This window comes from Stegodyphus dumicola, chromosome 3, assembly GCF_044657685.1.
Source record: "Stegodyphus dumicola isolate Sdum_Otavi_A_Nest chromosome 3, ASM4465768v1".
NCBI lineage: Eukaryota > Metazoa > Arthropoda > Arachnida > Araneae > Eresidae > Stegodyphus > Stegodyphus dumicola.
The window spans coordinates 67055830-67079658 of record NC_140770.1 but is presented as its reverse complement, the minus strand read 5'-3'; the positions used below and the strand labels follow the sequence as shown (position 1 = coordinate 67079658).

General features: G+C 29.4%; 1 protein-coding gene across 3 annotated transcripts in view; it reads left to right on the top strand.

The window, feature by feature from the left end:
- Positions 1-23829, top strand: part of LOC118192723 (poly(A) polymerase type 3-like) — a 94505-nt gene that overhangs the window by 59275 nt on the left and 11401 nt on the right. For 2 of the 3 annotated variants that reach the window (XM_085812964.1, XM_085812965.1), the window contains exons 19-21: positions 1008-1181; positions 19490-19645; positions 20078-20204. In XM_085812964.1, coding sequence (XP_085669090.1) covers positions 1008-1181; positions 19490-19645; positions 20078-20164 — 417 coding nt within the window. In that variant the 3' untranslated portion in view covers positions 20165-20204. The remainder of the gene's footprint in view (positions 1-1007; positions 1182-19489; positions 19646-20077; positions 20205-23829) is intronic. The other variant, XM_085812966.1, reaches the window with a different exon arrangement.

Sequence of the window (23829 nt, the reverse complement as noted above, 5' to 3'; positions counted from 1 at the left end):
CAGAAAAGCAACCAAGAAATGAATATTTCAGCAACAGTTTACATTATTATAAAATTTCTAGATGTCATCCAGTATTATGTAGATTTAATTATAGTGGTATTATAGGCAAGAAAGAAATTTTCTATTAAAAAGTTTATATGTTAATCCCTCACAAAAAGTTAATGCCTTAATTTTTGCAGTTTTGCTGAAATAACATAAATTAGCTACTTTGGGATACTGTGTAACAGAAAACATGGATTAAAGTTTTGAATATTGCATTTTTGTATCAAATAGTAACTACCTATATTGTAGTTATTTGTTTTTATTTTAAGAATGCAAGGATTAATTACCCAAAAATAATAAATAGTTTTTTAACTAATTTATGAAAAACGATACTTTTATATTAAAGCCATTGCAGTAAGTATATTTTTTACCATAACGGTATTCCAAAACTTTTTGTTTTAGTTTTTTTAGGTTTCTCCCTAAATATTTAATAAATTTGTGTGTGGATTTTTTTCTGCTTGATTTCTTTTGGTTTCATCTCAGATTTTTTTTTTTTTTTTTTAATTAAAGAAAAACGAGAATAGGGGGAAAGATCTCTCCCTTTTGGGGGGGGTCATTTATTGTGACATTATGTACTGTCTCACGAACACTCATTAAATGTTAGACACCTAATGTGTGAAACAATGAAATAATAATATTGTGAAATACTCCAAATAGTGAAGTTCATTGGGGGGGGGAAGACTGATTAGAGAAAAAATGTTGCTGTGCACTCAGTGGTTATAAAGACAATTATTGCCATGAAAGAAGCCAAAATCAGACTTGCAAGGCTTAGTGTAGAAAACCACATTAAAACAAAGAAAGTGGCAAATGGTAAGATTTTAATGGTAACGAGTCAAATAATATGTGTGAAAATAAGTTCGGGCACTTTTTGAATGTGTTTTGCAAAATCTAAGTAATTGATAAATTGCACTTTTTATTTCATATATTCTTAAAAATTTACTGTATTAATTTTTTATATTTTCCAGTTAAATGATTCCATTTCTTCAGCTAATACAGAGAAATCAGTGAAAAAAAGGCCAATAGAAGATGATAGTAGTTCAAAAGCTAAACGTAGGTCTTGCTCACCAGTTTCATTGCAAAGAGACATTCCACTCCCTTTCTTGGAAAGGGGAAATGATTCTGCTACTGATGACTCTCAGGTAGAACCTCAAATTTTGTCTTCAGTTTACAGATTCTCTCGAGCTTCAATTTACAGGCCCCCTCATGCTTCAGGCCCCTCACGCCTCATGCATGTAATTTAATTAATCCAACAAGAATGGCTTCCAAAAGAATGTTTTTAAACCCCATAAAGATTATTGCTCTAAAAGTAATGAACTTCCTTTAAAATGCTTCTTTTAGCTGCAAGTTCATGCATGTTTGCTTAAAAAAAAAAAAAAAAAAAAAAAGTATTTTGTTGAAACTTTACTGCTAGCATTGTATTGCTTCTTGCATTTTTCTTTAATTGTATTTTAATGCTGTTTCTTTCTTTCTTTCTTTTTTTTTTTTTTTTTTTCCCCTCCACGTTTCATGCATAATGCCAACTCTATCCTGCTTTTTCTTCTGTCTATATTTGTAATATAAAGTGCAATACGTTTGTGTTGTCATTTAAGTGCTTGTGTGCAGTGATAAGAGCTTGTGTATTGTCATTTAAAATTTTAATCCCTGTGTTCAGATTTTTAAGAATAGAACAAGAAGTCCTTTTTGTATTGCTTTATTTATGCCTTACATATAAAGGTTAAGATAAGTTATATTATGTCAGGTTTTGCTTAGAAATCAATTTTTAATGTTGTTGTGCAGCATATTTCACAATGGATAAACATTAGCCTTTATTTACTTGTTTACCTGTTGCCAGTTTATTCATAGTAACATTGTTTATTCAATGTGTATAACCTCTTTAATATGTTTAATGCAGGTTTGATATTGTAAAATATAGCTTATAATATTATTATAGTAAGCTTTGTGCTGTTATGTCAATTTGTAAGTGATGTAAATTATTCTTCTTGTAAAGGCTTCACAACTTGAATTATTACATGCTAGTTCTGTAATATACTTTGTAATATAATATTAAAATATTTTAGTACTTCACTTTGTCTGTTTTAAATATTTAAAAAAAGTTCTGTAGTAAGTTATATTGACATGAATTCTCGTAAAAATTAAAGATTTTGACTGTAAGGACTTGCAGAAATAACTTATTGATTTTTAATAATATCTGGGGAGGGCGGCATTCTTATTTACATGAATTTTCTGTGAATTTTTTGGGGGTAGTAAGGGGAGTAAAGCGTAGTTTATTATTTATCATTATTGAGTTCATTAGTTTTATCATTTGGTGATTGATAACTCTTAATTCTGTAAAATTTTATTATGCAATTATATGAATGTAACCTCATTAGTAAAACTGTATAAAAGGAAATTATTTTACTCATTATATTTAAAAATAATACTATAATTTCTTTCTGACCTATAAATTATGTTTAGTTTTGTATGTCATTAGAATTTCAAAACATGTTTTTGCTGAATTTTTAAGCTTAAATTGAGATACTTTGCAGTTGAGAAATTAGACTTGTACTCAAATTAAATTTGTGTGAATTTCTAGAAACGTTAGATTAATCGGTGTATTTATATATTTAATAAAAACATATCACTATTATCCAGAATTTTAAAAATATATTCAAGTACTAAGCAAAGTATGAAAAGGTCTTTTGATAGTACTTCTGTTAGAGAATAATTTATATTCTTGTGACACTGCTTGCCTTTGCAGAACCTCTCTTTTAGTATCGAAGTTTTTGAGAACCACATACCAAACTGGTAAAAGTGAAAGATTTTTTCCATTTAGTGTAATGTCCATCATGAATGAACCGTGAATTTTAGCTCAGAGTAAAATATTAAATAACTGTGATGTATTTCTTAAAGATTGAAGCATAGCAAACTTTTGCCGCTTCCCTTTTCATAAATGACTTTTAAAGGTTCCTTTTCATGCCCTTTTCCAGAGGGTGTTTCTCCCATTTGACACTGTTTCTTTTATTTTTTTGGTTTTAAATATATACACAATTACTTTATAATATGAGTTTTGTTTTTGAATTTGATGAATGATGTATCAAATAAAAATTTGAATTTGGGTATTGAACTTCAGATTTTTCATTATTTATCTTAATTCGCATACTATAAAATATCAAGTAGTGTTTCTTGAAGTATGAAAATGCAGATATTAGAAATACTACTTGGAATCTGAAGAAAGTAACTACTCTCTTATCTTTAAATACATACATAGTTTATATGTGCTTTAAAATAGTTTTCTTCTTGTTGATGAGAAATATTGTTCTCTTATGTAACATCTTTTATTACTTTAACATAAAGGAAAAGTGAAAATTAATGTCTCGTTCATCTCAACTTTGCAGTATGAATTTTCCTTTTTACTTTGTGTCATTTCTCTTCCTTCCTCCCAAGTTCCTTTAGGGAAATAAAGATAAAAATCATTTTTCATAAGATGTATCTAGGGTGATATATGATGCTTATTAATTAACTTTATTGTGTTGTTATTTATAGCACTTAAATAATTGCAGAAATTTAGATGAAAAAATCACTACAAATAAAATAAAAATATAAAATAAATTCTGAAATGAATGAAAATCAAATCACTTATATCTATTGTAAGGAAAAACGAGTATGTGAATATAAGTTTTATATTATTATAGTAGTTTAAAGAGCATACAGAACTTTTGCTTATGATGCTTTTTCCAGTTCTTATTATATTGTTTATCATTGATAGTCTTGCTATTATAAGTAATTCTGTTTAAAAAATTCAGCAGTTATTAATATACTTAACTTCATATTACATTAATTCATTCTTATGATTTTATATCTGATTCATACAAGGTTATAACCATGCGTTGCATAATCATATAATTCTTTTTTGATTTAATATACAATATATATAAAACAAATATGGATTAACAGCATTTATAATTCAAAATTTGAACCTCTGACATGTTCATTATGAGTACTGGGTACTAGTTGCATGTTTAGAAAATTTTAGGTTACTACTGAAAATGTTAAGTATGATTAATAATTAAGTGTTCTGTCTTTGTGTACAATAAATGTTTAAGTATAGCTGTGCATCTAAAGGGATTGGTGCTTGAATATAGTTATGCAAGTTTGAAGTCTTTTAGAAGAACTTTTAAAATTTTTAAAATAGATTTTACGTCTTTATGCACTTTGATGATGCCACCCAGCTGAATATACTAATGTAAAATATAGGTAAAAAGCTTTTGAAAGTGATTTAAATTCAATATTATTATTTTATGAAAAAATTTAGCATATATAACATTGCATGTGTAAACTGTATCATGCTGTAATTGAACTAGTAGAATGTTATAAGGAGGTGTAACTCAGGCGGAAAATGAAACACTACGACACAGCTGAAAAATTGTTGCATTTTTGTAATTATATTTTATGCATTAGATAATATATAAAAAGAGCATATTTCATGCCGTGAAAGCAAGAATTGCCCCCCCCCCAAACACTTACGATTATCGGACCCCATTAGAGCACCTTTTTAATTGTGTAAATATAGGTTGAAACTTACTAGGTTTCAAACTTCCTTTCTTCTTTATATTCAAAGTACTTTGAAATATATCATTTTGTTTGGGAAGAAAAGCTGTTAAACGGTTTTATTTTTTGCCATAACTTGTTAGTTTTAACTTAAAAGGAAATTTGATTTCGATTTATACTGTTTGGAGTCTCGATGGTTTTGTCAGACGAAACATGTTTGCATGATCTCTTTTAATCAGCTTGGTTGAAGGCGTCAAGTACTTTTCCCTTGACAAGTTCTGTTTGAACAGAGAAGATTAACAATAATATTTTCTGTAGTTTGGATAGTTTTTTTTTTTTTTTTTTTTTTTAATTCTTAAATTAGCTTTATCACTCATATTACATAGCATTTCAGGAATTTTGATAGGATACTACAATTGTTTTTAATGATTTTTGCTAGGTTTCAAACTTCCTTTCGTCTTTATATTCAAAGTACTTTTAGATGCAAAGCCCTTATTTCAATCAATCAAAAAAAAAAAAAAAAAAAAAAAAAAACTCAAATCTTTACTCCCTCCTTTTTTTCTTTTCCTTCGAAAAATAAATGTTTTGCATCTAAAACTATCCTTTGAAATTACATTAACTGACATTACATTAACTGTCTCACATTAACTGTGAAGACTTATTTCGAAAACCATGTACTTCTATTCTAACTCAGGGGAAAAATTTCTCTTGTGTTTCCTAGTTTCTCATCTGAAATTAACAAAGCATAAAAGCATGCTTTTAAATCAGCAGTTTTTCCATTCCACTAAGAGATAATCCTAAAATGCATTTCTGTTCCCCCTGTTTGTAAGTGAACTTTTCTTCTGTGTGATGATATCACAGCCTCTTTGCGGAGATAGCATTACAAAATAGCTGTCAATCACCTCTTCCCAATTTTGCTGCATTCTAGGATTTTATAAAATACGAAGCGACATTTGTCTTTCAAGGCTAACATGCCACATTTAACCCCTACAATTGTGCAACGTTTTGATGTAAGCAAAGGAAAAAATAAACTAATATAATTTTATTCATTTTCAGTACAGGGTCAGTAAACCCGTCCCTCCCTATGAACAAAATATTGAATCCTAAACAACTGTAAATTAATCATAAACAATTATAATATAAAGAAAATCTGTCATCTCACAGAGTAGAGAAGGAGATGCCTGGTGCTGCTTTCTATTGGCATGGTAGCCCCGGTATGGGATAAATGATACCGACTGATAATTAAGGGAACTATGTAAACTACAGTTATGTAAACTGATAATTAAAGGATCATTATTTAAAATTGTATAAATAATCTTCCTTTAATTATCAGTTCTAACTGAAATACAGCAAATATATAAGATTCAGCATGTGTACACCATGCATTTATAGATTTTAAATGTTTTCTTCCCATCCAATAGAATTTGTGAATCTTCATATATGATACCTTGGAATTATGTATATTAATTTCATAACTGCAAAGTATTGAGCATTCATAGGATAGTCCTGCCATTTAGAATCAAAAAGAAACACACAAAACTGACAATTACAGCTTTTGAGTAGAAAAATTAGCATTTTTGGGGAAGGTTAAAAAGTTGACAAACAACCGGTATATTTTATATACCAGTGCCCTTTAAAGGGTTAACTTGAAAACAGAAATATGTTGAATTTAACAGATTTAGCCAGTTAGTGGTACTATATCAATAGGATCTTTAAAACATGAATGAAGTTTTTCGTAAGTGGTGTGTGTGTGTGTGTGTGTGTACTATATATTTTTTAAAAGCTATAGTGAAACTTGGAATTCATTAAAAAATGAGTAAAAATTGAAATGTATCACCATTATATAAATGTTTACAAAAAGGGGATAGACCTTTTTCAGACAAAACTAAAATTTTAAATAAGAGCATGTTTAAATATATTTATTTAACTAAAAGAATGGGAGAGTTCTTCATTTAAAGCATTCCATGTTTTTCAATTAATGCAGTAGCTTTCAAGTTATTGAAATGAGCTTAGCAATTATAGATTTGGTTGTGCTATTGGAATCATTGCAATTATTTGTATATGTGTGATTTGAAATATATTTCCTGCTTACATAAAAGTGATAGGAAATGTGTGTATATTAAGCTTCAGGGACTTTGCATAATGTGCAACTTGGTTGGTTAATGTGTGTCTGAGCACATGTAGTGCATGTTTGCAACCACTATTTTAAATAAAGTACAGCAGAAGTTGATAATTTCTATGCATGTAAAGATTTTGCATGTTGGTATTGTGATTACATTAAAGCCAATATTCAGGAGTCCATCCTGGAATAACATCAGGCTTTTTCAATAGAAGTAATATTTTTTCAAACAATGCTGCAAATGTATTTCTCTTCTTCCCCATCCCTGTAATAAACAATTTTCGAGGTCAAACAGTACCAATATCAAAAGTTTCAGAATGTCATTATAAATTAATTTTCATAAAATATTGATTCGCAAGTTAATGTACACAAAAAGAGCAGCTTCAAAATTTGTTGATTTTTCAATCACATTTTTTGATATTTTTAACAAATTTTAAGAGTTTCATTAGTAAATTATTTTTATGACTATTTAATTCCCTTTATGATTGAAAAAGTGGGTTCATACATACACATGTTTCTAATCATTGATGAAATTTTGCTGATAAAAATCTCATCTCTTCCTCCTGTTTTTTTTATCACTAGTTTTTAAGAAATCAGTATCTGTCTTATCTCTTGACAGAAAGATAGAAAGAAAAAAAATTGTGTAATTTTGCTAGTCATTAGTGTAGGTTCTATTTAAACAGTGTCTTGTTCCATAAAATGTTGTATTTCGTTAAGTTCATTTGACAAAAGAATGAAACCAACATGTGAAAATATGCTTATGTTAAGGAGTCTGCCAAAATGATAGTATTAGTTTTGCTAGGGTCTGCATAAGGTCATTGGATTGGAAGCCATAATGTGACTACAGTGTATATTCGCTTATGAACTTTATTTGACTTCATCAACCAAAGGAAATTTGAATACAACACTAAAATAGCACTTAGATAAAATAGAAAAGTATGCAGCAAAATTCAACAAATATTTAAACATTCTCAAAAATGTTTTGATTTTTTTAAAGAAACAAGCATATATATGCATGAAAATTTATTGTTTTTCAAGTTTTTGTGACCTGCTTTCCCAGGATTAGCCCAGATTATCAAGAGTACATTGTAACTTCGTCGTAAATGTTATCTACCTTTATAGCATTTGAGTAGAATGCTATAATGTACTGACAGTGTAAAAGAATTGGAAAAGTTAAACTATCTACATGAAATTATTTTATCTGTAGTTTAAGATAAGTAGGTGAATCCTCAGGTCTTAGTATAGCTTCTCTTTTATTGAAAGGGGGGAGATTGTTAATTTTGTTTAGCATGTTAACATCAGAAATGGTAATCTTAATTTTAAAGTAAACCAAGTAATGGCAAGACAAACATTTTGTTGTACAGTATGTTAAGAAGGGCATAGCAGGTTGTAACTGTAATTACATTATTAAAATCTTGTGTTGGACTTGTGTAAAATTTGAGTCTATATGCATAAATTTTTAAATAAAGCTATAGCATTCTCTTAATTTCTTGCACGTAAAGCCAAGTGTCGAGAAAATGTAGTGCTGCTTACATTTACTATAAACTGTGGAAATTTTAGTGATTTGGCATTTCTTTAAATCTCAGCGTGTAGAATTTTTATAAAAGTAATTTTATTCTTCTCATATCTGAAATTTCAGTTTAGATTTTGTGTCTACTTTGTATTTCAGTAAGGAGCAACAAGTAAAATTTCATTTTGCTTCTTATGTTTGTCTAACTTGAAAATTTAAATGAAGCATTAACTTATATACATTTTCCTTTCTGTTCAGTTCTGATTGAACTGAATTAAGTAAAGAGATGTCATGTATATTCAAGAAACATAGAGCATATAAGCATAATTTGAATATATATAACTAATGTCATAATTCATTTCTTGTTCTGTTTAAAAAAATACATTTCACCATACTGGTGTAAAATTAGCGTAATCTAATTCATCAGTGGGAGTGAATACTGATGGATTTTTATTTCATGTCATGTATTGACTTTTGGATCTTCTTTATATTAATCATAAATCCATTTATTAGTATTTGTCTATATGTAATTTTCCACAATTTTCAGAAATGTAAGCATTAACACTTCACATTTTTTTTAAGCAAGTTAAATAATTGTATTAGATTATTTTCTCGGCATTATTGTTCCAGGATTATAATCCATGAATTTTTATTTCGGGCTGTTTATGCTTTCTTTTTGTTTTTATACACTTTCTATATTAAATTTCATATTTATCTGTTTATTAACTGTATATTTTTGGGAAAAGTCGGCTTACTCCCCCCTTATAAATATACTATTTATTGAATTATGTGATATCAGAGTTACGTACATTCCATTTGACAGTAATATAATGTATAGGTATATAATTGCTGTCAAATTTGTTAGCCACTAAATATCTCAACTTTTTGGTTATCAGATATGAAATTTGATTTAGAGTAATTTTTGGTGAAATAATGTTGAAATAAATGAGTGGCACTTTTCAAACACAGACATGTAAAATATTCTAAATGAGGAAGTCCAGGAGCTGTATTTTAACTTTTAATTGTGCGTAATTAATAACTAGAAGTGCTATATATATATGTGTGTGTGTATTTGGGAAACTCTTACAACGTCGTAGGTACTTAAAATCTTCTGTTGCTTTTTACTTTAAATGCATGTGTTTTAATAGCGTAGAACTATGTAAATTAGTATAAAAATTTATGAATTTCTTTCCAGCTGATTATTGAATGTATTAGGAAGTAGAGACACTTATTTATAATTTAGCTGTGCAAAATTTAAATATTGTTTTTGCATGGATCTGCTCTCACTATCAATTTTCTGTTCTCAAATTTAGATCACTTCACTTTGGTATAAATCCAAGTTCGATGTTACAAATTCTAATGTAATTGAAAAAGTAGTTAATTGAATTTTTCCATTTTAATCTCTGAAATGTATATTAAATGTTATCCAATGCTAGAACTTTGTATTTGAATGCAAACAAGGAATAAATAACGACACTGTAAAATTAATATTTTAGCAGGATAGAAATCATAAATAACAGGCAGATAATAGAGAATTATATATATATTATTTTTTTATGGTAAAATTTATATAAATAACCTTTGTAAAGGTTTATTATCAAAATATTAACATGGCAACATATTTCTGTTCTGAAGATAGATAAATTTACATTTTCTTAAAGAGGATTAAAATCTAGTAACATATTTAATAAATGCTTAATCAGTCAAAAATATTGCTAATTTTAGAAAACACAATGTATGACCTCTGAAATAATCTTTTATGGCTAATTTCAGTCAAAATGTGCAGGTGTTTTCCCACCAATCTCTCACCAGGCAGTGGACAATCACAAAATTACTTGTGCAAATAATACCTGTAATTTTTTAAGTTTTTTAAATAAAACTTTTAGTTTTTAAAAAATCTATTTCTGTATTTGCTTAAAAAAAGTAAAAATATTTTCCCAAAATTAAATTTAAAAAAAAAAAAAAAAAAAAAAAAAAAAAAAAAAATTAAAAATGTTTTAAAGTGTGTATTTCTTTCAAAGCACTTTTCGTTGTACAAGGGTACATTGCAAAATTTACACATATACGGTGTTACATTGCACATTTTCGTGATGGAGCATACATGACATTGTTGCAAAGTATTTTTCTTTTTTCCAGTTTCCACGATGAGTTCTAATATATGTTTCCTCATGTCCAGAGAAAGTCTCCGTCGAGACTCGTCCTCTGCTGCTTTTTTTCTAATTGATGGTATTGGTTCTGGGTCTTGACCAACTTCTGGTGGAATTTCCTCAATAAGCCACAGCTATGAGTTTCAGGAAATTTTTGTACCGTATTTTCTTTTCCTTCATGGAATTATAAACAACAAAGGATTTGAATAATGTGCAGTTTATAAAGTGCACTGCTCCCCCCCAAAAAAGGACAGTTCTATATCTCCCATTCTACTGGGCCGATTCACGAAATTCAAATTGTGTTCTTCATGTCTCAAAAGCGTGACTTAAAATATATGTTAGAGTTATATACGAGGGCTATCCAGAAAGTAGATTACGTTTCCGTCTGTGTCCGCTAGGGGCGGGGCTAGCGCGGCCATCTTGGGGTCAGAGCGTTGCGCAGCTCAGTCTGCATCTAGCCGTGCTAGTGAGAGGTTCGTGCTGTGCTCCGTTCAGATACTGTGACGGTTTGAAATGTCTGCGTTAATTGAAAATCCCGCGAGGTGCGCTCAGTAATAAGGTTTCTGACTGCAAAAAACTGTAAACCGATAGAAATCTATCGGCAGCTTCGTGAAGTGTATGGGGACAACATTATCACTGAAGGTGGAGTGCGTCAGTGGGTCATAAGATTTCAAAATGGCCGAACCAATGTTCACGACGAAGATCGAAGTGGGAGACCCAGCATAGTGACCGCCGAACTTCTCGAAAAAGTCGATGCTAAAGTTCGTGAAAATCGAAATTTCACAATAACGGAACTTTCTTTGAGTTTTCCACAAATTTCGCGAAGTTTGTTGCACGAAATCATCAGCGAAAAGCTTGGTTACCACAAGTTTTGTGCAAGATGGATTCCAAGAGATGCAAGAAGAGGTAACGAAGTGGTTGAAGGCGCAGGCGGCCGAATTTTTCGACGAAGGAATTTCCAAGCTCGTACATCGCTACGATAAATGCCTTAATTTGTATGGTGACTATGTAGAAAAGTAGTATTTGAGTGTGGCTTTCATCTGTATATAATAAAATTTGTTTCCTATACTTTGTTTATTTTTTTATTCCAAAACGTAATCTACTTTCTGGATAGCCCTCGTATAACATTTATCTAATATAGGTATTTTGACACAAAATCGGACTTTTTCTAAAATAACGTACCATTTTTTTACATATTTCAATTCTATGACTCAAATTATGCCTAGATACTAAATTTTGTAAAATTTGGTGCAAAATTTGCAGAGAAATTCAACAGTTTATGTTGGCACTTTTTTTCAATTTACGCCAAGAATAGTTCACTTGGCGAACTTCTTGATATATGACAACCTATTTTCCTTTTCCTTTCTACCTCATGCGTGAGAGGGGAAAAGTCACTATTGATCCTTTTTTCATATAATGGTCTTTATGTTATATTTTTAATTATAATTGTTATTATTTTTAGTATTTTTTCTTTTTTGAATTTTATTTTAATTATTTAAGTTGCATGGTTTTTTTCGATTAGTTCAAAAACTTACCACCAGGGAAAAAATGGCACTGTATGCAGTATTGTTAAATGAAATAAGACATGAAAACGTTGGTTTAAAATGCATTTAATCGTTTCCGAAACATGTTACAAAGCATGTTCAAGGTAGCGTCCAGCATTTTCCAAAAGCAAGTTAAATCCTGTTACTGCATTCTCAACAGCAGCTCTTAGCATATCAGGAGGAATGTTACGGACATGTCGGTGTATCACATTTTTCATTTCTGCCAAATTGTTTAGATAATCACCATAAACAGTGCTTTTGAGATAATCCCATAACCAAAAGTCACAGAGGTTGAGGTTTGGTGGGAAGTGAGGAAGTGTCGGCCTATAAGACTTTCATTCGTGAATGTTGCCTCAGTAACTGTACGACACATGTGAGGTGGGGCCCAGCCCTGCATAAAAATCCTAGTATCTAAAATGCCACGTTACTGCAGTTCATGTATCACGAAACATTTTAACATTGACTCTAAGCGAGCTGCAATCACAGTGGTCCAGCTGTTGACTGCTCTTCAGAGAAAAGTGGTTCAGTTATGAAACTAGAGTGGAATGATTGCTATGCAGGAGGAGAATGCAATGGAACTAGATAGATAACATGAGGGATTTCTTTGGCCCAAATTGTTTAAAAGCGTTTTGAATCGGTATCTTCATGTTTTAGGGCCGAATTCAGGCTTTAAAAATTACAAATTAGCGATCTGTAAGAAAACAATTTCTAGATTGTAGCCACTTGTGTGAGTGATTTGCGATCTCACATTTTCTAATCGCTAATTCGGGGTTTACACAGACAAATTTCTCCTTTACATGGATGGCGCATTCGCCTTTTATTGACTTTAACGCCTTTAAATGATAATTTGATTACTTCAAAGTTTCTTAAGGGTATACAACATATTAAACTCGTGTAACAAAAGGTTAAGTTAGATTCCAACCCATATTTTGTTTAACAATATTGCGTATAGCGCTATTTCCCCCTGGTGGTGAGGTTTCAAACTTTCTTTTTTTCGCGGAAAATAAATTTCCATGACAAACGATTACACAGTTACCAAGTTTGGTAACATTTGATCCAGTAGTTTTCCTTTTATGACCATTTCAAAGTGGAACTTTAATTATAACTACCCTGTATATTATTAAATTTTAATTTGAAGCTATGCGTTATATGTATATTATGCACAAGATTTTCGCTTTTATTCAAAAAATAAAGAATTGAAGCAAATGTACTTAGGATAAAGGACCAAAACTGAAAAAAATTTCCCTTCCCTCCGAAAATAAAATATGACTTTGAATTTATTGGATTATCGAAATATTCAGTTTTGACTTATCTTCTAAGTCCTAGTTCCAATAACAATCCCGTCAAAAATTCCGAATTACTGAAGCTGAAGTAAAAGGTTTAGTATATATTCACTGTATGTTTATAAAGTAATCAGAGTGTAATAAAAATAGATTATAGAATTTACGCTGATGCAACTTTTTGTCTGAATGCACATGTAATGGAAGAGAAGGCTTGTAGAGATCTGTTTTTGACATGCCTTTAAAAGTAGATGTCATACTTCTTTTGTCTCTTCAATGTCAAAAAACTTTTCTTTGAGGGGCAACTTTAGTTTTTGGGAAAGAAAAAAATCACAAGTAGAATTTGAAGAACATGCAGGACGATTGAGTACACATAATTATTTTCGGAACACAAGCGGTTCTCCGATTGGTTATTGAATAATGAAAAGATGCATTGTCATGCAATACAAAACATTTGGAATACGTTTTCTGACTGAATAACGTAAGATTAAAAATCATCTGCTTAATTCACAGCCATTTACAAGTAAACTACTCGAGCAATTGCAGAATCGTTTTGATACCTGAGCTTGTAAGACAAACCTAATGTCACTGGATTTAAACACTTTTTTAATATTCTGAGAACATTCCTTCTTTAGCTCAGATTCCAAGAATATTAAGTGAATACAGTTATTGCAAAAGAAATTGAATATTCATTTGCACTACAGCTTGGTAGTTTACTAACGAGTTAACAAAACTTAAATTCTGCTTTTTGTGTCTAAGAGTACAACAGTATTTTAAATATTACAAATAAATAATTATACAAATAAAATATTAAATTGGAGCCTTACCAGTTGCCTAGCATTTGAAGATTGTTGTTAAGTACTAATTGTTTGTTGCGAAGTCTAACCCAGGCTGCATGGTTGGTTTTCGTAGTTTTCTAGGTTCTCTTTACAAAGGTCCTCTATGAAAGCATCTTAACCAAATAGCTCCCATGTTCTTTCTATGTTCAAATAACCAACTAACCTAGTTTAAGCATGATTTCCAAGTGAAGTTACTAGCAAAACCCGAATACCCTTTAAGAATCATGTAGCTTGCCAATCGGGAGTAACATGAAAGATACCGCATCAATAATTAATTGAATTGCTGTTACAGTACACTGTTTCTAAACTTAAATGGTCATTCCTTAATTAAATATAATTGATTTTTATCTTCTACTAGAGTTGATGGTAAGAATTGAAGTGCAAATAAATAATATCGTGTGCAATCTTGATTAATATAAAATTAGAAATATTTGCATTCAGACAGACAGTTTTTTGAAATATTTGCAATTACTTAAGAAGGATTTGTTAATAACCGTAATAATAACTTATTATATTGCTGATGATTAGAATTCAGTTTTTGACAATTACATTTTAAATTAGAATTTTAAGAATATAATGAAAATACGCGAAGGCAAAAAAAAAAAAAAAAAACATTTTAGGATAAAAAAATTAGTCAATTTTTTATGTTTAAAAACTTCTTAAATTCATCTAATAAACATCATACCCTTGTTGGTAATTGAATCCAGAATGTTGGGTGTCATTTATATAATTCTCACTTGTCCACAAAACCTGCTGACTTATCGAGCCATTAAGTAGCTGTAGATCATTTTTACATAACCATTGAACTTCCGTTAATTCGATCTCTAGAGGGTTGTATGTTTATATCATAATTTGACTTTTATAAGAATAATTATTTTAAATCTTATGTTTCTATAAAAATATACTGTGCTTTAAAAATACGGATCAATCAGCTGCTCTTTCAGCCACTTCATAAGCAACACCTTGTTTAGAAATAAATTATGCAATTAATGTCATAAAATTCAAACATCAAATGAAAGCTCTCTGTTTTAGACAATTCGATTTAAATGAAGTTAAAGCAAAGTAACAGACGGTAAAATGCCAAAGAGAAAAATTTACTCTTACAAATATTTTTTTTTTTTTTTTTTTTAAATGGAAGAAAGCAAGAATTTTTTTTAATTTGAATAATATCATCTATAATTTAAAAAATAATATTTTTAATATTTTTTCACATTGTGTTAATGAATATTTATTACGTATCATTGAGGGAAAAAATTTCATATAATTCTCTGCAAAAATTTATTTGAAATTTAAGGTTAAAAATAGCTGTGGTAATTCACTGTAACAAAAATCCATAAACCACATTTGGCGTTATTAGTTATTATCGCTTCCCCCCCAAAAAAAAGATGCGAAATTTCAAAATGTGAAAATATGTAAATTCATGTATATCTTAGAAAATTTTGAATAAAAAAAGTCTAATTTTTTGAAGGTATGCTTAGAAATACACGCACTTTAAAATGATAGTAAAAATTTTATAGGTCAAATTTAAATTTTTTTCAAAAAATTATTTAAAAATAGAAATTGAAAAAATAAAACACAAAAAATGGGTAAATTTTATTTGGAATGAACCTAAATTTTGAAATGTGAAAGGAAAAATCAAAAAAAGTTTAATATAGAAGGAAATACAAATAAATATTTTTTAAATTCAATTAACATTGAGGAGCTAATATTTTAAAAACTACTCATACGATTTTTACAAAATTTTGCATTCTGGCATAATGTGAGTCGTAGAATTGAAATATGGAAAAAAATTGGTATGTTATTTCAGAAAAAGTCCGATTCTGTATCGAAATACCTATGTTAAAATAGTGCTTTATATAAATCTAATAAATATCCTAAGTCAGGCTTTCGAGACATGAAAAACGCAATTTGAATTGTTTGTCTTAAAAGGGAGTAATGTGATAGATGCTGGTCAACTCGATCAACACCTTTTATGTACTTATAGTTAATCATCACGTTAAGCATCATTATTTTTTCCCTCATATTTCTATCAATACAATGACTTTTGATCAATACAATGAAGGTATGGTCGATATGAGTGGCACTGTTTTCCTTGATTACTGTACGTGTACTAAATGTCTCTTTTTCTTCTGAATGCCATTTCTCCTGTTGTTAATGAAATGGTTTTTAGGCAATCCGGAAATCCCTTGTTTTTTTTAATAGTGCTGCAAATTTTATTTGGTAATAGCTTTTCACTATTGTAGTAGCTATTCATGTAGAGAAGGTGCCACAAGTCTGTATGAGGTGATACAACCATTTGAGTTTACTCTATCAATTGCTTTCCTTGAGCACCATATATTTCAAAATGACACATGTAGTCTGTAGTACTTTCACACAGTATACGAAATAAAATTCCATATTTTACAATTTTCATTGCGTTGTAAACTCTGAAGAATAACCTTCCCCTCCAAGGTTTATGCCTTCATCTAAAGAAAACTGCTGATAGGCTTGGGAATAAAGTAATTCAGTAGTGGTTTGACTTTTGAAAACTTACACCATTAACAATAATTTGTAGGAAATGACTTTTGTCGTTACTTGCCCTCGACTACCAATTTATACAAAACAACTTTACTTGCGTCCTGCGCTCGAGTACCAATCTGCATAAAATAGTCGTTTCCTGCACAAGATGTGTTAAATATTGTGTGTACATTTTGATTTTTCAATCTGTATACAACATTGAGATGCAAGTTTTTATTTATTTAAACAATTCTGAAAAGCAAGAAAAAACTGTGTATATATTTATTATTGAGCATGTTATTAGAAAGTTTTAATAGTATGAGATTTATTACTATGGATTAGCAATATAATAACAGACAAATTACAGTATGCTTTTTACATCAGTCTCCCTTGCTTTCATCTTAATGCAATCTGTCATTTTATAAAATTCGGTAAGATGTAGTTATTTAAGTTTTCTATGATGTATTTAGTATAGTTTTATTAAGATTTATGCTATTAAAATGGATATAAATAGTATTTATGCTGCAGAGGAAGTGTTTTTAACCTTAATGCTTAATATGAAATTGAATCTTCAAAATTATTAGAGTTACTTAAAAGTTTTTTTGCTTACATAGAGCTATTTAGAAGTCATACTGAATTAGTTTATGGTATTATTTATTTTTTATGCAATTTAAATCAATGATAGTGTATGCAAGGTCGTTTTAGCAAATACATTACAAAATTTACCTTGATAAAGAAATGAGTAGTTCAGAATGAATCAATCAATTATGACCCAAAAGGTTTATCGATGTATGAATTAGGATATATACAGTCAAAAGTCATTAATCCGGACTCGTCGGGACTTCGGCGAGTCCGGATTATCGATTTTTCCGGATTATAGATCATCAGTTTAAATCTGGTAAGATGGCATGCAGAAATTATAAAATTAAAAATATGAAACCGTAATTTATGAAATAAAGAACAATTATGATCTAAAGGGTATCAAAATTTACAAAAAAAAAAAAAGCTTAATATTTATTTGTTTACTTTATTAAACATTTCTTTCAATGTGAGTTGTTTAAGTTGCTTCGTTTTATGTGATAATACTTTCTCTTTAATTCTATAAACAGACATAATTTCTTTTTCAGTTACAAAGTTCCGCTGTTCAAGTCCTATAATTGTTGTGTCGAGAATACCGACTAATTTGTCAATCGAAGTTTTTTCGTTTTCAATAACCTCTGTGTCACTTTCTTCACTATCGGAAGCGAATTATAATGACGAGGAATTTGATTTAAATCATATCAAAGACCGGAGTACATCGAGATGAAATACTACATTTAGGAAGGAATTATAAGCCAAATAAAATAAAAACATCTGCCCTGAAGATAACAATAGTGCTGACAGATAAACTTCCAGCGCCCCCCCCCCCTGCCGGTTCTATTTATCTGTTTAATTGATAAACAGATTTCGGAATGGTTAGATAAACAAAGGATTATGCCTTTATCCATTTTTTGCAGCAATTCCACTTTTTGTTTAATGGAATTCGAAACATACTTTCGCTTTGTAGATCCTTTACATATTAGTAAATATATATCGGAAATTCTGTTTGACATAATCGAAAGTTTAAGCTTACTTTTATAAAATTGCTCTAACAGTCTGCAGAAAATAATAAGCCAGATCCAAACGCATATTCGCAGCCGTAAAAGTTTTATGTGCGTTGGTGCATGCGCAGAAAGCTTGTAGCTTTGAGGTCCGGATTATAGATTATTCCGGATTATGGGTGTCCGAATTAACGACTTTTGACTGTACATAGTGGGAAGAATAGATAAGTTTAATATGTTAAATACAGGCAAAAATGTAAGGATAAGCAATATATATAGTTTATTTTTTGTTGCCTGTAAAAGTTTGTCATTTATACTCTTATTTTCAGTTTCAGCTCAGTAAGTGGTCCAATTGCTTTATTTTGCACGTAGGAACAGTTTTGTTTTTCTACTGTCACTAATATTTATGCTTTGTAACATGGCATAAATTTTTGTTTCATCATTTTTAAACTTAGAATTGCATAATGTATTACTGTACAAATTGTCTCGATATTTTTGTGCAATAATTCCTCCTGATTTAGAACTTTCAAGGAAAGGCCACTTTTCTGTTATCTTTGGTCACTTTGCCTACTTTGACATCTGAAGGAAACATTAGCATCACTGTTTGTGTATATTTCTGTTTTCCTCATTTCTTATAATATTATCTAGTTACCTGCTACATTACCTGTAATCAATGCAGTAAAGTTTTTACATTTCTGGTTTACATCCAACTTTATGGAGCATTTATTTATTTTGTGACAAATACCATTGATTATGTATTGTTTTAGTAAGTTCCAATACAAATGTCTTTTGCAGTGAATTTATTCTCACTGTATTTTGCAGTTTTTCTCATTTATTCAGTAGAATGCAAACAACTTAGTTTAAATAATTATACCAAATAACTGTCATTCTTAATGATATGTGATATGAGTTCCCTTTCTTGTATTTAATAGATCTCATTTTAGAACTGCCAGGTGTGATTGCATCCTAACGTGATTACAAAAGAGCTACCCTCAAACCAATTCTATGAAAGCTAGGTTTCTAGCAGCTGTGCAACTATTTTTTTCGTTTAAATTAATTTTATCATGTGTCTGTTTTGTCTAGTTTCTGCGTTCGTCAGATTACCCAGCTTCTGAAAAACATCTATAGCTTCTAGATCTCGCTATGCCAAATTCTTTATAGTGATTATTCAAACTGTGGTCAAATAATCTTGTCTTACTAAATTTATCATTAGAATAAGAACTTGTCAGGATTCTTTAAGGCTTAACTTAATGTGAATTTAGGTAATGCTGAAACATTTTTTAAATTCTATTTTCAGATTTTTGACATTAAAATATAATTTATATAAAAAAATGATCAAAATCTATGATGGTACCATATTTTTTTACAATTATTTTTAGTTAAGATATTTAAATTTTTTTTTAAGACATGTATAATCCTTCCACGTGATGAAAGCAGTTCTCCTATATTGAAGAGAGAAAGGGACCCAGAAGAAGGTCCTGAAAATAAGTCCATAAAAAAGATAACCCCACCTTTCTTGGATTCTTGTGGAGATAATGCTGTTGATACTGATGAAACTCAAGTAAAGTGTTCAAATATATTATTTTCTTTTAAATTTAGAAGAAAAAAATTCCTGCCAATTAGGTTTTTTTAAAATCTGTACATTTATCTCACTCTTGGCTTTATGTCACAGATAATAAAGGAGATACTATGAAATCTCATTACATATTTCTAATAATTTTTTTTTCTGTAGGCTTTAAAGCTGATTAGCAAACCTATTGGCTGACTTTTCTTTGTAAGTTATGTAGCCATAAAGTATATGATATAATGTTTCCTTGTGTATATATAATTTGTTAATGTTTTATGTTTACCTTAAAATGTTATTTTTGTTTTAAAGATTATTTCTGAGATTCTGAGGCATTCTTAACTATTAATATAGACCTCAGTCAAGGGCTAGAGAATACCTATGTAAATTTCATTCTAAACATTATTACAACATTTTCATTCTATTTAGTTAAGTTTGGAAACATCCAGTGGCCTAATTCCTTGCATAGGTGAAAATTCTAATGTGACAAAAGAAGAATTAAGTATGACATCTTGACGGTATTGATGACAAATTCTTGGTTATCAAATCTCTGCAGGTATGTTTTGTAATGTGTGTTTCTGCTTTTGTTCCTGTTTCTTTTTCCAGTAGTATTTTTAGATGTATACAAAAGCATAATGTTAAATAATTAATTAGAAAATTATTGTCTCATTTCTAATCTTATAAAAAGTTATTGGTGCATTATGGATTGTATATCTTTTTATAATGATATAAAAGTTGAAATACATTATTCTCTAAATCAAGTATTTAACTCAAGCCAAAGCCCAATTTAAAGTTAACAACAAGAAACAGAAACTGCTTACTTAATTAATTGCATTGTAATGTGAAAACAAAATAGTAGTTTTGATAGCTTTTTAGGTAATAAAATGATGTACAATAGCTGACATTTGTATTCAAACACTTATGTTCTTGAAATTTTTGTGTAAAAACATATACTAATAATTACAGAAGGGACTTTAAAGTTTCCTCTCCCCCCCCCATTACTGTTGTTTTTCTCTTTCTGAACCTACTTGTTTCAGGGGCGAGGAGAAAGGAGTGCTCTGAAAACCTTCCTTAAAGTAAAATTACTAAAAAAAGTGCTGGAAAGGAATTCATGTAAGATTTCAAACACTTAAAAGAAATAGAAGTATTTAAGATAAAAATGCATTCAACAGGATATTTAAATCTCTGGTTGGATGTTCTTTAGCTTAAACTATACTTTTCATGCATTTCAACTTATTTCTTTGGAGTAGTCTTCCCCCCCCCCCATTCTTCTGTCAAAATGTATGCAGTTGGGTGTTTGAAGAAATATAATTATCTTGTTCCTGTTTAGTTGTTTCAATAAGATTTATGTTTAGAGAATACTTTTCATTACTTCAGGATAATCATAATAGCCATAAGCAAGATTTAAAAACTAGGTTTAGGATTATTATCATGACATAACTTTATTCTTTCTACAGATATTTTTCAGTTCTCATTCAGAAACTTTTGTATTCTTATAATGTTAAAGATTAAATTTTTTGTACCTAAGAAATAGTAGTTTGAGGGTCAGATGTCATCTTGTATTAGTGTGTATGAAAAGATTCCTGTTTGAATAGTGGTCATATGTGTGCTTTTTATGTTATTGCATGCAGATTTGAATCCTGAACAGGATGATTCTTTTGAAGGAAATCCATGTTTTATTACATTCGTGTATAGCTTTAAGCAGGTCAAATTTAATTATGAGAAAAACCTTATGAAATCAGTAGTAAAAACTCTTTCATGGAGGATTTTTCAAAGAAAACTTCTCACAGTACTTATTTTCCATGCAAAGGAATTGATTTTGAGAAAAAAAATTAAGTGGAACATGATTATAATTGCCTGTATTAATGTATTTATTTTATTCTCAGCTTTTCATCAGCAAGTCATAACAGCTTGTTATTTGTGTTTCTGCTAATGCCAGATTTGAGCAGATATTTGTTAGGAAAAAAAGTTTTTGAGTGTATTCTCAAAGTCAACGTTCCTAAATACATAGTTTCTATCTGCATTGATTTACATTATTTTTTTATTATGTAATTCAAGGTATTTTTATTGAAGCACAAGCAGTTTGGTGATAGGAACTGGAACTTCTTAGCATTTAAGCAAGTTTAAATTAAACACTAATTAATTTAAAAATTGCTGTGTCATATGTTTATTTAGTGTGTGCTTTGATTCTGTTGAATTGAATTTTCAGTGTGTGTGTCCATCCATCAATACCTATAAAATTTTGTTTTATGGAATGTTCAGGATTTTATTCTTAATCCATCTCATAAGATGAATTGCTTAGACAAAATTTCAGTAACTGTAAGATGGATATATGAAGACCTACCTAACAATACAAAAATTCTTTAAAAATTATGCAATGGGGGAGGGGGAGCTGAAGAATTGTCTGAAGGTCAATAGAGTTGTAGCTGTTTTTCAGACTTTTCTTGATTTCATTGAATATCAGTGCAGATTTTGTTATATAGGCTATGTAACTGTGGTAAGCTGAGAGTATAGTTTTTTTTACTTTTGAATTGTGACAGTTGAGTTTGTAATTGGTATAAAATTGCTAAGCTGTGACTTATTTGATATTGAATTTTACATTATATTTACTAGCTGGGTGTAATATTTATAGAATATAATTAATTATGCATTCAGTTAGCATGAACAGTTACAAATATCCATGAAAGTACTTACAGGGAATAAAATGTATAATAAGTCATTAGCATATACTGTTCAATATTTTTTTAATACAAAGTAGGTCAGAAAAAGAATTCAAATCAAAAGTTGCCAGGTAAGAGAATTTTCTTTTTCCTTTACCTGCAATAGTAACATATTCAAAGTGCTATTTAAAATATACATTTGAAAATTAACATTTTTATCTGCTATCTATTTAACTATGTCAGCATATCTTTTTTTTATCAATAGCGTTATTATTATTTTTTCATTTGCTGTTAAGTTACCATGTGAAGAACAGGGAATTACTTACTGGCTTTCTACTGCACATATTTTAAATGTGCAAATCACAAGTTGTCAGATTCTGTAACAAATATGTATAATGATATGCATTTTTAAATATTTGATATGTATATAATGTGATTTTTTATTAGGGAAAAAACTAACTTTTGTTTTATGTAGTTTGTCTATAAAAAGTTTTCCTCCTTTAATGTCTTCTATCATTACTAGAATTAAGATGGAGCGTAGAAAGGTATCATGTTCTGATTTGCCTAAATTAAATAATTCGATTTATTGTCATGTGATTAATAATTCATTTTAATCAAAAATTTATTTTGATTAATTCATTTTGAGTCAAAAAATTAAGATGGAGCCCAAAAAGGTATACTGAATTATTCATCACTTGATAATAAATGAAATAATTCAATTTATTATCATGTGATGAGTAATTCATTTTAATGAAAAACGAAGTACTTTTGCAACGTTAATTATAGAACGTCCCACATATTATTTTAGTTGTAAGTTCATCATGGATAAAAACTGGACTCTGCAATCTTGAAACAATAGTAATCCAGGCTAGATAATAGTGTAAAGAAAAAAGCATGTTATTTCCTCTTTAATGAAATCATATGCAGTTAGGTCTAGTGAAAATGCTTTGTGAAATCAAGAACTATAAAATAACAGGATTTTTAAATATAGATTTTTTTTTCTTTAGCATTAGAGTTTTGCATTCAATTGCTGCTTTTAAAATTGTTTCAGGGAAACTTAGAGATATCTTTTTTTTTTTTTTTTTTTCCTTAATTGTAAAGGTATTTATTGCACCTTCAATGCTATGTCTTATGCAGAATTATGGTATGTCTTTCTGTTTATGATTTCTTTGCACAATAAATTTTGATTATTTTGGTGTGAATGAGAATCATTAAATAAAACAGCTTCAGGTTCTATTGTGCAAAGCATTTTGCATATATGTATTCATTACTTTTTATGTACAGCACTTTCGTGGCTATTAAGAGTAATATTTTCACATTGTTTCCTTTATATATATATATATGTAGTGGGGGAGTTGAAGATGCTAAATAACAATTCCAACGTTGTTTTCCACACCACAGAACATTTAATAAAGATAATCAGAAAAGGTACAAATTAGATTAACTACAAGTGCCGTTTGATACAAACAGGATTCTGTATAGTTTTACCAGTCTTACCACATAACCGATTAGTGCCTACTC